Source organism: Microcaecilia unicolor, chromosome 4 (genome assembly GCF_901765095.1).
Source record: "Microcaecilia unicolor chromosome 4, aMicUni1.1, whole genome shotgun sequence".
Lineage (NCBI taxonomy): Eukaryota > Metazoa > Chordata > Amphibia > Gymnophiona > Siphonopidae > Microcaecilia > Microcaecilia unicolor.
In genome coordinates, this window is record NC_044034.1 from 291960984 (window position 1) to 291973837 (window position 12854).

General features: G+C 47.8%; 1 protein-coding gene across 3 annotated transcripts in view; it reads right to left on the minus strand.

Annotated features, from left to right (window-relative positions):
* Positions 1-8182: 8182 nt before the first annotated feature.
* Positions 8183-12854, minus strand: part of LOC115469247 (prosaposin-like) — a 46735-nt gene continuing 42063 nt past the window's right edge. For all 3 annotated transcript variants that reach the window (XM_030201693.1, XM_030201692.1, XM_030201691.1), the window contains exon 14: positions 8183-9596. In XM_030201693.1, the coding sequence (XP_030057553.1) occupies positions 9561-9596 (36 nt within the window). In that variant the 3' untranslated portion in view covers positions 8183-9560. The remainder of the gene's footprint in view (positions 9597-12854) is intronic.

Here is a 12854-nt window from a genome sequence, read left to right on the forward strand (position 1 = left end):
TGGATGGATGGATGAATGGGGGCAGGGGAGAGAGGAAATTTGCAGGATATGGGTGGATGGAGGAGAGGGCAGAGGAGAATAGAGAGTTCCTGGACATGGATGGAGGGGAGGGGAGGACAGGGGAGAGAGGAGAATTGCTGGACATGGATGGATGGAGAGGGTAGGGGAGAGAGGAAATTTGCTGGATATGGATGGATGGAGGAGAGGGCATGCAGATGCCCCAAGCTACATGCTAAACCTCGTAGACCTGCCTCCCAGAAACGCCACAAGATCATCCCGCAAATTTCTCAACTTGCACTGCCCCAGCTGCAAAGGACTTAAATACAAGCTGATGCATGCCTCAACCTTCTCTTACATGAGCGCGCAGTTATGGAATGCATTACCAACAGACTTGAAAGCAATCAACGAAACAACTATCTTTCGAAAATCTCTGAAGACATTCTTCTTCAACAAGGCCTACAATAAAAACCTATAGCCCACTAAGTCAACTCACCAACCCACTCAACTCTGAACGCTTACCCTATAATTTTCCTAAACACTCTCTTCCTTCCTGTATCCTGTAATGACAATATTAACAAATTTATGTAAGCCACATTGAGCCTGCAAATAGGTGGGGGAATGTGGGGTACAAATGCAATAAATAAAATAAAATAAATGGAGAGTTGTTGGACATGGATGGATGGAGGGGAGGGAAGTCAGGAAGGAGATGCACATGGATGGAGGGGAGGAAAGAGAGGAGAAATGCTGGACATGGATGGATGGAGGGGAGGGAAGTCAGGAAGGAGATGCACATGGATGGAGGGGAGGAAAGAGAGGAGAAATGCTGGACATGGATGGATGGAGGGGAGGGAAGTCAGGAAGGAGATGTACATGAATGGAGAGGGAAGAGAAGAGAAGAGAAATGCTGGACATGGATGGAGTTGAAGGGAGAGGAGAAATGCTGGACATGGATGGAGGGAAGGGAAAACAGAGGAAGTCGATGCACATGGAAGGGGGGTGGGGAGGGAGGAGAAATGCTGGATATGGATGGAGGGAAAATTGCTGAATTTAAGGGCTGGATTGGAACACTTTGAGGGCAGATGTTGAAACTGGAGAAAGGATAGGGACAGGGCTACAGATGATAGACAGTACGCATAAGGACACAGAAGGATGGTGGACATGATGAGAGAAAAAATATCAAGTGGAAAGAAGACGCTGCATAAAACAGAAGACACTGGGACCAAAGCTAATAGAAAAACTAAATGCTCAGACAGCAAAGGTAGAAAACATTTTTTTATTCAGAATTTATTAATTGGAATATATCAGCTTTTGGAAATGTGTATCCGTGATATTTTGCATGTAAGCTTCAATTTTTCTAGTATTGCTGCATGCTGAGTCTGACTTCTTGAGGTAACTTTCCAGTTCAGTATTTTGCCATTATATCTGTTGTGTCATGTGTTTTTCATGTGTGATCAAGGTGCAGTATTCTGTTAGCGTGTTTCACTAGGTTGTGCACTGGTGTTTTAGAGCCCGGTGTAATTACAGTGCTGCCTTTCCACGCATAAGGTTGTAGCTCGTCCTGTCCTTGGAATTAGTGCTGTTATGGTTTGGTAAGGTTATGAGTGTGTTTTTGCACAAGTTTGTATAAAGTGTTTTGCAGTGGAGAGATTGTGTATTGGCCTTACTGAGGTGGCACCAAAACATCAGAAAGGGTGTAGAGCCTAAATCATGACACACTACCTCTTGAAGGATCTACATATGGTTGTTAATAAAAGGAGCTCATTGTGAACACTATCCACCCTAAAAGGGTGTTTTGTGGCTCTACATGAGAATTGTGATATTATGATCCCTTGTTTCATATTGTTGACGGTCTGCATTTTCCGTATGGGTGGTATATTGGTGTATTAGGGTCTGCCCAGTGTAATATTTATGGTACAGTAAGGTTCTGAGTGTGTTTTTGCACAAAGTTGTGCATAGTGTTTTGCAGTTGAGCGATTGTGGTTAGTATATGCTTTGAGCAACCACTTTATTCTTTGACATATGATACATATCTAATATCTAAATTTAATAAAAGGTATTAATTGTGACTATTTTATTTTTACTTATTTTTTTTTCTGTGTGTTGTCAGACAACTATGGATTTAAGCTCCGCCAGTAAGCTGGTGGGGATGGGGTCTGAGGAACAGGTGGTGCATTTCGAGGAGGAGAGGAGATGGGCGGTTTCCTCTTCGGTGATATCAGGAAAAGAGGAGAAGGAGCCCTGGGTTGGTTGGTTAAGGGAATGGGTTATAGGGTGAAGAGGAGGAGATGGTTTGGTGGTGAATTCGAGGTTGATCTTCTGCACCTTGTCGCGGAAGTAGTCAGCCAGTGACTGAGGAGAGAGTGAGGGGTGGGTGGGAGCAGAGGGCACTTTGAGGAGGGAGTTATGGGTGGCGAAGAGACGACGAGGGTTAGAGCTGAGGGAATTAGTCAATTGGGTGTAATAGTCCTGTTAGGCGAGGAATAGGGAGGACTGGAAGCAGGATAGCATGAATTTGAAATGAATGAAATCAGTATGGGTGTGAGATTTCCTCCAGAGGCGTTCAGCTGATCGGGCGCAGGAGAGAAGGTATCAGGTGCAAGGGGTCAGCCAGGGCTGGGGATTAGTACATCTTGTGGGACAGAAGATGGATGGTGCAAGGGCATCCAGAGCAGAGGAGAGAGAGTGGCATTGTATGCGGAAACAGCCTTGTCTACAGACTCAGAGGACATGATGGAAGGGAGGAGATCAGAGATACTAGAGGATAAGGTGGGAGGGTCAACAGCTTGGAGATTCCTGGAAGTAGTGGTTAGTGTTGGGCGGGACTGAGGGGGAGGGTGATGAAGTGTGAAGGTGATCAGGTGATGGTCAGAGAGAGGAAGAGCTGAGGCGCAGAAGTTAGAGGGTGAGCAGGTAGAAGAGAGGACGAGATCAAGACAGTGGCCAGATTGGTAAGTAGGGGTGGTGGAGCTCAGTTGGAGGTTGAAGGAGGAGGTTAGAGTGAGGAACTGAGAAGCATATGAGTCTGATGGGTTATCAGTGTGTATGTTAAAGTCACCAAGAATGAGGGATGGGGATGAGGGCTCAAGAAAATCGGAGAGCCAGGCTTCAAAGTCGGTAAGGAAGGAAGGGAGGGACTTATCAGAGGGGCGGTAAATGACTGCAACTTTGAGTGGCAACGGGTAGAATAGACGGATGGAGTAGACTTCAAAGGATGAGAAGCAGTGAGACTGCGGTAGGAGGAGAGGTTGAAAACTGCAGGAGGGTGAAAGTAGTAGCCCGACGCCGCCACCGCGGCCAACTGGGCGGGGAGAATGGGAGAAAAGATAACCTCCATGGCAAAGGGCCGCGACTGAGGCAGAGTTGTCAGGGGTGAGCCAGGTTTCAGTTAGGGTGAGCAGTTGAAGGGAATGGGAGATGAAGAGATCATGGGTGAAGGAAAGTTTTTGTTGCAGACCGAGCGTGCATTCCACAGGGCGCACGAGAAGAGGAGGGAGGAGGGGGGAGGAGGGGAATAGAGATGAGATTGGAGATATTGCGGAAACGTTTGCAAGGATGAGACGAGGACAGGTGTGGGGGACCTGGTTTGGGATTGATGTCTCCACCGGATAGCAGGAGAAGGAGCAAGAGAGTGCGGAGGAGGGTGGGGGAGGTAGGGCGACGAAGACGGAATGCGCTTAGGAGGAATGGGGAAGGGTTCATGGCAGGAAGGAGGTGTTGAAGGTTGAGAGCTAGGAAGGAGGAGGAGGAGGACAGTAGGGATGGTGAGGTGGTGGGGGGCAGGGGTGGGTAGGGTATTGCAGTAATGGGCAGGACAGGAGAAGACATGGATGGGCAGTGAGTTCGTGCGGTATACAGTGGTGGGAGGGGGAAAAGATTAGGGAGGGACAGGGCAAGGAAGAGAATGTGTATGGGGGCCATAAGTAGTGACTTAGGTTACAGGTGCCTATGTAGTGACTGAGGTGTTAAGCAACAGGTAGGGCAAGAAAGCCGGACTGGAGGCTTAAAACTGGAACAACAGGCAATGATTTGGAATAGGAGGTGGGTAGGCTGGTGGGTAGGCAGGGTGAGCAGTCAGTCAGGAGGGTGATGGGCGGGGAGGCAGGTAGGTATTTGTGCAGGCTGGGAGGCAGGCAGGTTGTTGATGGGCAGACAAGCAGGCAAATTGAGGGGCTGACAAGCAGGCAGGTTGGTTGATTGGCTAGCAGGAGCAGACGGACTAGAATGAGCTAGATCAGGTGGACTGGAAGAAGCTGGAGCAGATGGACTGGAACAAGCAGGGAGAAGCTGGATCAGGCGGACTGGAATAAGCTGGAGCAGATGGACTGGAACAAGCGGGGAGAAGCTGGAACAGGCGGACTGGAACAGGCTGGAGCAGAAGGACTGGAACAAGCAGGGAGAAGCTGGATCAGGCGGACTGGAACAAGCAGGGAGAAGCTGGATCAGGCGGACTGGAACAAGCTGGAGCAAATGGACTGGAACAAGCAGGGAGAAGCTGGATCAGGCGGACTGGAACAGGCTGGAGCAGATGGAACGGAACAGGCAGGGAGAAGATGGATCAGGCAGACTGGAACAGGCTGGAGCAGATGGAACGGAACAGGCAGGGAGAAGATGGATCAGGCGGACTGGGACAAGCTGGAGCAGATGGATTGGAACAAGCAGGGAGAAGCTGGACCAGGCGGACTGGAACAGGCTGGAGCAGAAGGACTGGAACAAGCAGGGAGAAGCTGGATCAGGCGGACTGGAACAAGCTGGAGCAGATTGACTGGAACCAGCGGGGAGAAGCTGGATCAGGCGGACTGGAACAGGCTGGAGCAGATAGAACAGAACAGGCAGGGAGAAGATGGATCAGGCGGACTGGGACAAGCTGGAGCAGATGGACTGGAACAAGCAGGGAGAAGCTGGACCAGGCTGGAGCAGGTGGACCGACTGGAGCATCTGATGCCAACATTTCCCTGGTCCTTTGGAGCTATATAAGGATGTAGAGAATCAATATCCCTAGGGCACACCAACTCCTCAACCTGCTACACTTGGTGATTTCAGAGCATCAGAGCAGCCCCTCGATCGCTCGGCCTGTCTGGAGGATCAGCGACCTTCCCAGGTGGGGGGCGGTCCACTGCCCGTGCTCCATGTCGCTTGGTCCAGGGTTCGCGCCACGAGGCCGCGAGTGAGCTCTCTCTCTCTCCACCTGAGTCACCCGGTGGTGCTGCTGCTGTTGTTCCCGAGCGCCCCAGAGGACACTGGAGGGCTCGGGCTCAGCGATCCTCACCCGGATTCCCTTCTCTCCGATCCGACTCGGCCCCGGGCAGTTCCCGCCGGGGAGTGCGATGGCCGTGCGCGAGCTCCCGGACTCAGCAGACTCTGCGCCTGGGCAGCTGTGGTCACAGCGTGAGGCCGACCTGTGTCTCTGGTTTTCCTGGGGGGGATCGCACTGTAGTGGGAGCGCTGGAGAATCGATCCTCCGACCGGTTCCCAGTGGAGCTCCTTGCAGTGCGTCCCACCAGTCGGCCAGCCGTTCCTTGATCTAAACAGCAATTTTAGAAAGAGAAAAGACTGTCATAATAGAGAAGGAGTGGTGCTGTGTTGTAGATGGTTATGGATTCTCATGATAGGCTTTGGTGAATATACAGGAGATAGAAGTCATTTAAGCATCTGCCCTGTTTGGTGCCTGAGTGAACAGGGAACCCTCTACATCCCTTCTGAGACTGAGGAGGAAGGAGAGGCTGGGCTACACGTGTATTTGCCCATAGGGCAACTTGGACTTTTCCTACCTGATGATAGCTCAGAAACAACTACTGAAGTTTTAGCATCAAAATCTACAGGGTTCTCGATGATCCAAGTATATCTCTGCAGATCCTAATTACAAGGACCTGCAGCTCAATCCCTGAACCTCATCACAGCTGCAATCAGAACTGTATATGACTTAGTTCTTAACCTGTGTTGACCCTGTGATTTCACTTGCAGTAGGCTTTTTTTTTTTGTTACATTTGTACCCCGCGCTTTCCCACTCATGGCAGGCTCAATGCGGCAGGCAATGGAGGGTTAAGTGAGTTGCCCAGAGTCACAAGGAGCTGCCTGTGCCGGGAATCGAACTTAGTTCCTCAATTCCCCAGGACCAAAGTCCACCACCCTAACCACTAGGCCACTCCTCCAGAGAAGGAGTTGAACTTTCTCTGAGATTTGGGTGTATACAGTACCAGAGATATCCTATATAATAAAACGCACCTCCAACATTCTGAAGCCGAGAAAGTGAAGCCTTCAAGCCTTGAAGCATTCCTGCAACGTTCCAGAACTCCGTTTTGTAAATTGAGGAGATGGAGCCTTACAGAGCGCACGAATGCTGCAAGGCTTGAAGGCTTCACTTTCTCACACACACACACACACACACACACACACACACACACACACACACACACACACACACACACACACACACACACTCACTTTCTGTCTCTCACATACACTCTCTCTCACACACTTTCTCACACACAGACTCACACACACACACACAAACACACATACTCTGTCTGTCTGTCTCTCACTCATTCTCTCTCACACACACTCCATCTCTCACCCACACACTCTCTCTCAAACATACACACTCCGAGGAAAGGGGGGCATGGAACACGCTGGGGAGGAGAGGGAGGGGGACATGGAACTCGGAGGGAAAGGGGGGGCCAAGAACTCGGAGGGGAGGAGAGAGAGGGAGGGAGGAGAGGAGAGAGAGGGAGAGGAGAGGAGAGAGAGAGGGTAAGGAGAGGGAGGGAGGGAGGGGGCCTGCACCTCGGATGGAAGGGGGGCCTGGAACTCGGAGGGGGAGGAGAGGGAGGGAGGGGTCATGGAACTCGGAGCCCCACATACACACACTCACTCTCTGTCTCTCACATACACTCTCTCTCACACACTCTATCTCTCTCTTTCTTTCTCTCTCACACACTCACTCTCACACACACACACATCCACTCTGTCTCTCATACACTCTCTCTCTCTCTGACACAAACACACACACACTCTGTCTGTCTCTCTCACTCTCACACACACACACTCCATCTCTCACACACACACTTTCTCTCTCACACACACACTCTCTCTCTCTCTCAAACATACACACTCTGAGGAAAACCTTGCTAGCGCCCGTTTCATTTGTGTCAGAAACGGGCCTGTTTTACTAGTTGTAAATAATTCAGCTGTTAATTGTTGCCTTGCCTTGTGTCTGCCACTGCTATATTTAGATTTGCTAGGCTGCTCTAGCTGCTAAAGCAGTATAGAGCAGTGCACAGACTAAAAAAATTTGAAACAGGAAAGGAACTCCAATTAAAAATAGTATAGGTCAGCATTCACACCATACAGTTTAGACAGACAAGCAAGGAGAACAGTAAAGGAAACTCTCTAGCTGGTGAAGCTCATGCCATCTAATCAGTCTGACCCTCTGAAAGTCTGACTAAAAAGCCAGACCTTCAGGTTGGCCTTGAAGGTTTTAAAGAAAGAGTCACTACAAAGGGGAAGTGGGATATTGTTCCATATATATGGTGATAGAAAGAAGAAAGCACTCTGCCTAGTAGGTTCATAGTGGGCAGTCTTGGGGCCGGGAAGGCCAAGGCGATGGTCATTGAGAGAGTGAAGGGTGCGAGCAGGTGAGTAAGGGATGTCTCCTGCAACAAAAACTGTTTAATACAGGAAGACAATGGTGTTTTTGAGAAAATATCTGCACTCCCTAAATCGCTTGTGTCATCAGTGCTGACATTTTCAAGGCAAGGAAATATATTTTAGTTCAGTGGATTAAACCAAAATTCCTTCTATAAATTTAGGATAAACCAAAGAGTGTCAGAATTGCATCTAGGAAGTCCTGCCAGTATAAACTAATATATTTGTAGAAAAGAGTGATTATTGGAAGGGAATGTGAGTCCCTGAACTAAATATATGAATGAGCAAGTGTGTGTGAGAACATCTGTTTAAATCTTGGGTGGGCTTAGACAGGAGACACATGGTTATTATAGTTAGTATTTTTGTATGTGAATAGGGAAATGGAATGATTTTTTTCTGTAATTTTGTACTACTATGTATGTGTGTGGGAAAATGGAAATTGATTTTGTAAATTTTATATTGTTTATTTATTGTGTATGTTTTTTGAAACCCGCCCAGCTTCTCTAGGGTCAAACAGGCTCTGACACACATTTTGAAAAATACAATAATTTTTATTCAGATGTTGCAAAGCAGGGGTGCAGCAAACCACTTTACATGGAGAGAAGTACAAATCTCTGCACAATGCCAGGCTTCTGCTGTAATGTTCACAGAAAAGACTCACGTACTGCATATCGGGTACGTTGCTCACACGAAGATATAGAAAAAGAGTTCAATAAACCCAAGCTGTAGACTTGTGAGCCCTCACACCAATCATCAAGGTTTCAACATCATGAGTATTTTGAGAGATGTGACAGTGCTCAGTGCTCAGTGGTTAAGGCTGAAGCTTAAATATTTGATTTTCTGATGAAGGGTTCAGTCACGTCTTATAATCAGGCTGGAGGAAGGGAAAGAGTCAGTGTTCCAAGCTCATGTATGTTCATTTAGAAAACTGATTTCATTGTCAAAATTTAATGCTAGTAATATGTTAACAGTTTTACAGAACGTTAGCAAAAAGTTGTCAAATTGAAAACAAAACCAGCTTTATTATTCTTCTCTCTAAATGTACCTATCCCTACAGACAAATCAAAGTCAATCTGTCTATTCAGATATCTCAAGATGGTTATGCCAATGTTGGTTTGCACCGTGGGACTCAGCTTTGAGTCCTGGGACTCATGTTAGGCCCTTTATTGGAAGTGTGTAGTGTTCCAATCTGTGGCCTTTTATACTGCAGCACTTGTAAAGCAGCAGTGACTAGAATGGGGCTAACATCACAGTTTAAAAAGATGGTGTCCACCTAATATGACTGTCCCAGACAAACCGAGCAACAATTAAAAATCGGCACAGATTTAGTATGAGTTCAGTATTATGAATACTGAAGTCATGTGATACTGTGTACTGCTCACTAGCCTCTGAATTGTTAAGAAATAAAACGGGGCGATGTGGATTCCAGATGAAATCAGCCAGAAGTCAGTGGATTCCAGACAATCCATAGTTATTTATTTATTTATTTATTGCATTTGTATCCCACATTTTCCCACCTCTTTGCAGGCTCAATGTGGCTTACAATACATCATGAATGGTGGAAATATAATTAGAAAATATTATACATTTGGTGGTACAAGATCTGGTGTATGCACATATATTTCATGATTATTCATCATTGAAAGGCAGACTGACTTAGGTATGTCATGGTCACAAGTGGATCCATCGCAATTAATCCCTTATTATACAGCTAGAATATTAAGTAATGAAAAGCTGACACAGGTTGCATATGACTCCTTTTAATCAGACTGGTTGTCCTCTCTCTTCATTGATTTTTTTTCTCAGAGGCTCAGTGAGAGAAGAGCATCGATGATTTAAAGCTGATAATGCAGCAGTGGCTTCCATCTTTCTGCCCCTTGACACCACCTAGCAGATAAGTCTTGGCCAAGAAAGAGGATTTAGAAGCCCCAGGTATTTGCACAGAAAGGCAAAGCCTGCAAGAAGAACACAATATCAGTAAGTTATGAATTCAGGGACCAGGGTGCCATTTGCTTGCCCTGTAGCCGTGACAACGATCTCTGGTTCTTGAATAGCAGAGATGGATTCAGTTTCCAGGATATGAAAATTAGTCATAAACAAGTTCTCATATACAAATAAACCTCTTGAAGGCTCATTGAGGGCAATTTATGACATGCCGCTTAGGTTACCAGAGAAGAAAGACACTTACAGGTCAATAATTAGCCTGTGGTGGACAGCGGTTTTTTAAATGCTGACCTCTGAGGGCACAATTAGGCCCAGATATTCAATGTTGAGCCATGACCAGGCACTGGCATTGAATATCTGGGGCTAATTCCTCAGGTGCTAGCCACTGAGGCTTATGCAGGCCATGGCTGAATATTGGTCTGGAAACTGCATAAAGAATATATGTGATATCATCACCTTCTGCTCCCACAATCCCATGCCCTCCAACTTCTGGAAGCATAGAAAAAGCACCCCTTCTGATCCCCCTCCCTTCCTTCCAAACCCCCTCAGAAGAAGTCCCTCCGTCCGATCCCCCTCCTTCATTCCTGAGCCCCCTCCTGAAGGTTAAAAGGGCTGACTGGGCCCACCTCCCACTCCTCCCACCCCCAAGGCATCCCTGGACCTATCTGAATATGTCTTAGTGGTCCAATGGGATCCGAGGAGCAGGAGTTATACCCACTCTTTCCTGCCCATGGTGGTTGTTTGCTTAAAATGGCTGCTGTAATTGTAGCGACTTCCTTGGGTGGGATGTACAGAGGAAAGGCTCCACCAGCCACATAGAGGAAGCTTTCACCACTGCCTTTGTTGGTGTCACACTGTAGCATTTGGAGCACTGGTTGGGGGTGGGGGAGGGAAGCTAGACAGATGCCAGACCCAGGCCCTGGAGGGTGGGGAAGATGGAGAGATGCTGCCGCCGGGCCCATCAGGTCAGAGGGAGAGATTCTGGACTTGGGAAGAGAGAGAGAGACTGGATCAATAGAGGGAGAGAGAGAGAGAGGGAGATGCCAGACCAGAGAGTAGGGGGGGGGGGGGGGGTCAGAGATGGAGGTGCAGAAAGAAGGGAAGAGAGAGGAGAGAATCTGGACATATGGAGGGATAGAGACACAGAAGAGATGCATGTTCATTGTACATATCTTGAAAGACCCAACTGGCTAAGTGAGTTGAAGTTGGAGATCATGCTTTTGTGATCTACTCACCTTAGCTCCTTTTGTGAGCATTTACAAACAGAAGATGATGGCAGAGTTAAAAGTTAAAGCAGAGATCTGGTTTTGATTGTTCACCTTTCCAAATCAAAGCTCAGGGCACATTACAGATTCAGGCACAGTAGATATTTCCCTGTCAAATTTGGCTTACAGTCTAACAGGTAATATTCAGACTCTGTGATTGGTCTTTTATTTAAATACAAGCTGTTGCATTTGTAGCTGTACCTGAATATTCAGCACTAGCTGCTATCCATATGTCTGGGTATAATGGACAGAGCTGTGATTATCTGGATAACAGTGATATTCAGTGCCATTTCCTGGATAACCATACTACTACTACTACTTAACATTTCTAAAGCGCTACTAGGGTTATGCAGCGCTGTACAATTTCACAAAGAAGGACAGTCCCTGCTCAAAGGAGCTTACAATCTAAAGGACAAAATGTGCAGTCAATCAATTTGGGGCAGTCTAGATTTCTTGAATAGGGGTATAATGGTTAGGTGCCGAAAGCGACATTGAAGAGGTGGGCTTTGAGTAAGGATTTGAAGATGGGCAGGGAGGGGGCTTGGCGTATGGGCTCAGGAAGTTTATTCCAAGCATAAGGTGAGGCGAGGCAGAAAGGGCGGAGCCTGGAGTTGGCGGTGGTGGAAATGGGTACCGAGAGGAGGGATTTGTCCTGTGAGCGGAGGTTTCGGGTAAGGGTGTAAGGGTTGATGAGGGTAGAGAGGTAATGAGGGGCTGCAGATTGAGTGCATTTGTAGGTTAGTAAGAGAAGCTTGAACTGTATGCGGTATCTGATCGGAAGCCAGTGAAGTGACTTGAGGAGAGGGGTGATATGAGCATATCAGTCCAGGCGGAAGATAAGATGCGCAGCAGAGTTCTGAACGGATTGAAGGGGGGATAGATGGTTAAGTGGGAGGCAAGTGAGGAGTAGGTTGCAGTAGTCAAGACGAGAGGTAATGAGAGAGTGGATGAAAGTTCGGGTTGTGTGCTCAGAGAGGAAAGGGCGAATTTTGCTGATGTTATAGAGAAAGAAGCGACAGATCTTGGCTGTCTGCTGGATATGCGCAGAGAAGGAGAGGGAGGAATCGAAGATGACTCCGAGGTTGCGGGCAGGTGAGACGGGGAGGATGAGGGTATTATCGACTGAAATAGAGAGTGGAGGGAGAGGAGAAGTGGGTTTGGGTGGAAAGACAATAAGCTCGGTTTTGGCCATGTTCAGTTTCAGGTGGCGGTTGGACATCCAGGCGGCAATGTCGGATAAGCAGGCCGACACTTTGGCCTGGGTTTCTGCAGTGATATCTGGTGTGGAGAGATAAAGCTGGGTGTCGTCAGCATAAAGATGATATTGGAAACCATGAGATGAGATCAACGAGCCCAGGGAAGAGGTGTAGATTGAAAAAAGAAGGGGTCCAAGGACCGATCCCTGAGGAACTCCAACAGAGAGCGGGATGGGGGTGGAGGAAGGTCCATGCAAATGTACTCTGAAGGTACGGTGGGAGAGATAGGAGGAGAACCAGGAGAGAACAGAGCCCTGGAACCCAAAAGAAGACAGTGTGGCAAGAAGTAAATTATGATTGACAGTGTCAAAAGCGGTGGATAGGTCAAGGAGGATGAGGATGGAGTAGTGACCTTTGGATTTAGCAAGGAACAGGTCATTACAGACTTTAGTGAGTGCCGTTTCTGTCGAGTGTAGAGGGCGAAAACCGGATTGAAGCGGATCGAGGATGGCATGAGAGGAGAGAAAATCAAGGCAGTGGCTGTGAACGGCGCGTTCAAGTATCTTGGAGAGGAAGGGTAGGAGGGAGATGGGGCGGTAGTTGGAAGGACAGGTAGGGTCTAGTGATGTTTTTTTAAGGAGTGGTGTGACTACAGCATCAGTGTTTCTGCTGTTCTAAGTTATCTGGAGAGTTATTCTGAATACTGCTAACTCTTGGCTCCACCAAGGATCCAACCCCACCATGCTGAAACTGTTGAGATAGCACTGGGGCAGCCTGTAAAGATTTTCAAAATCTGGGTGTGGCCTTG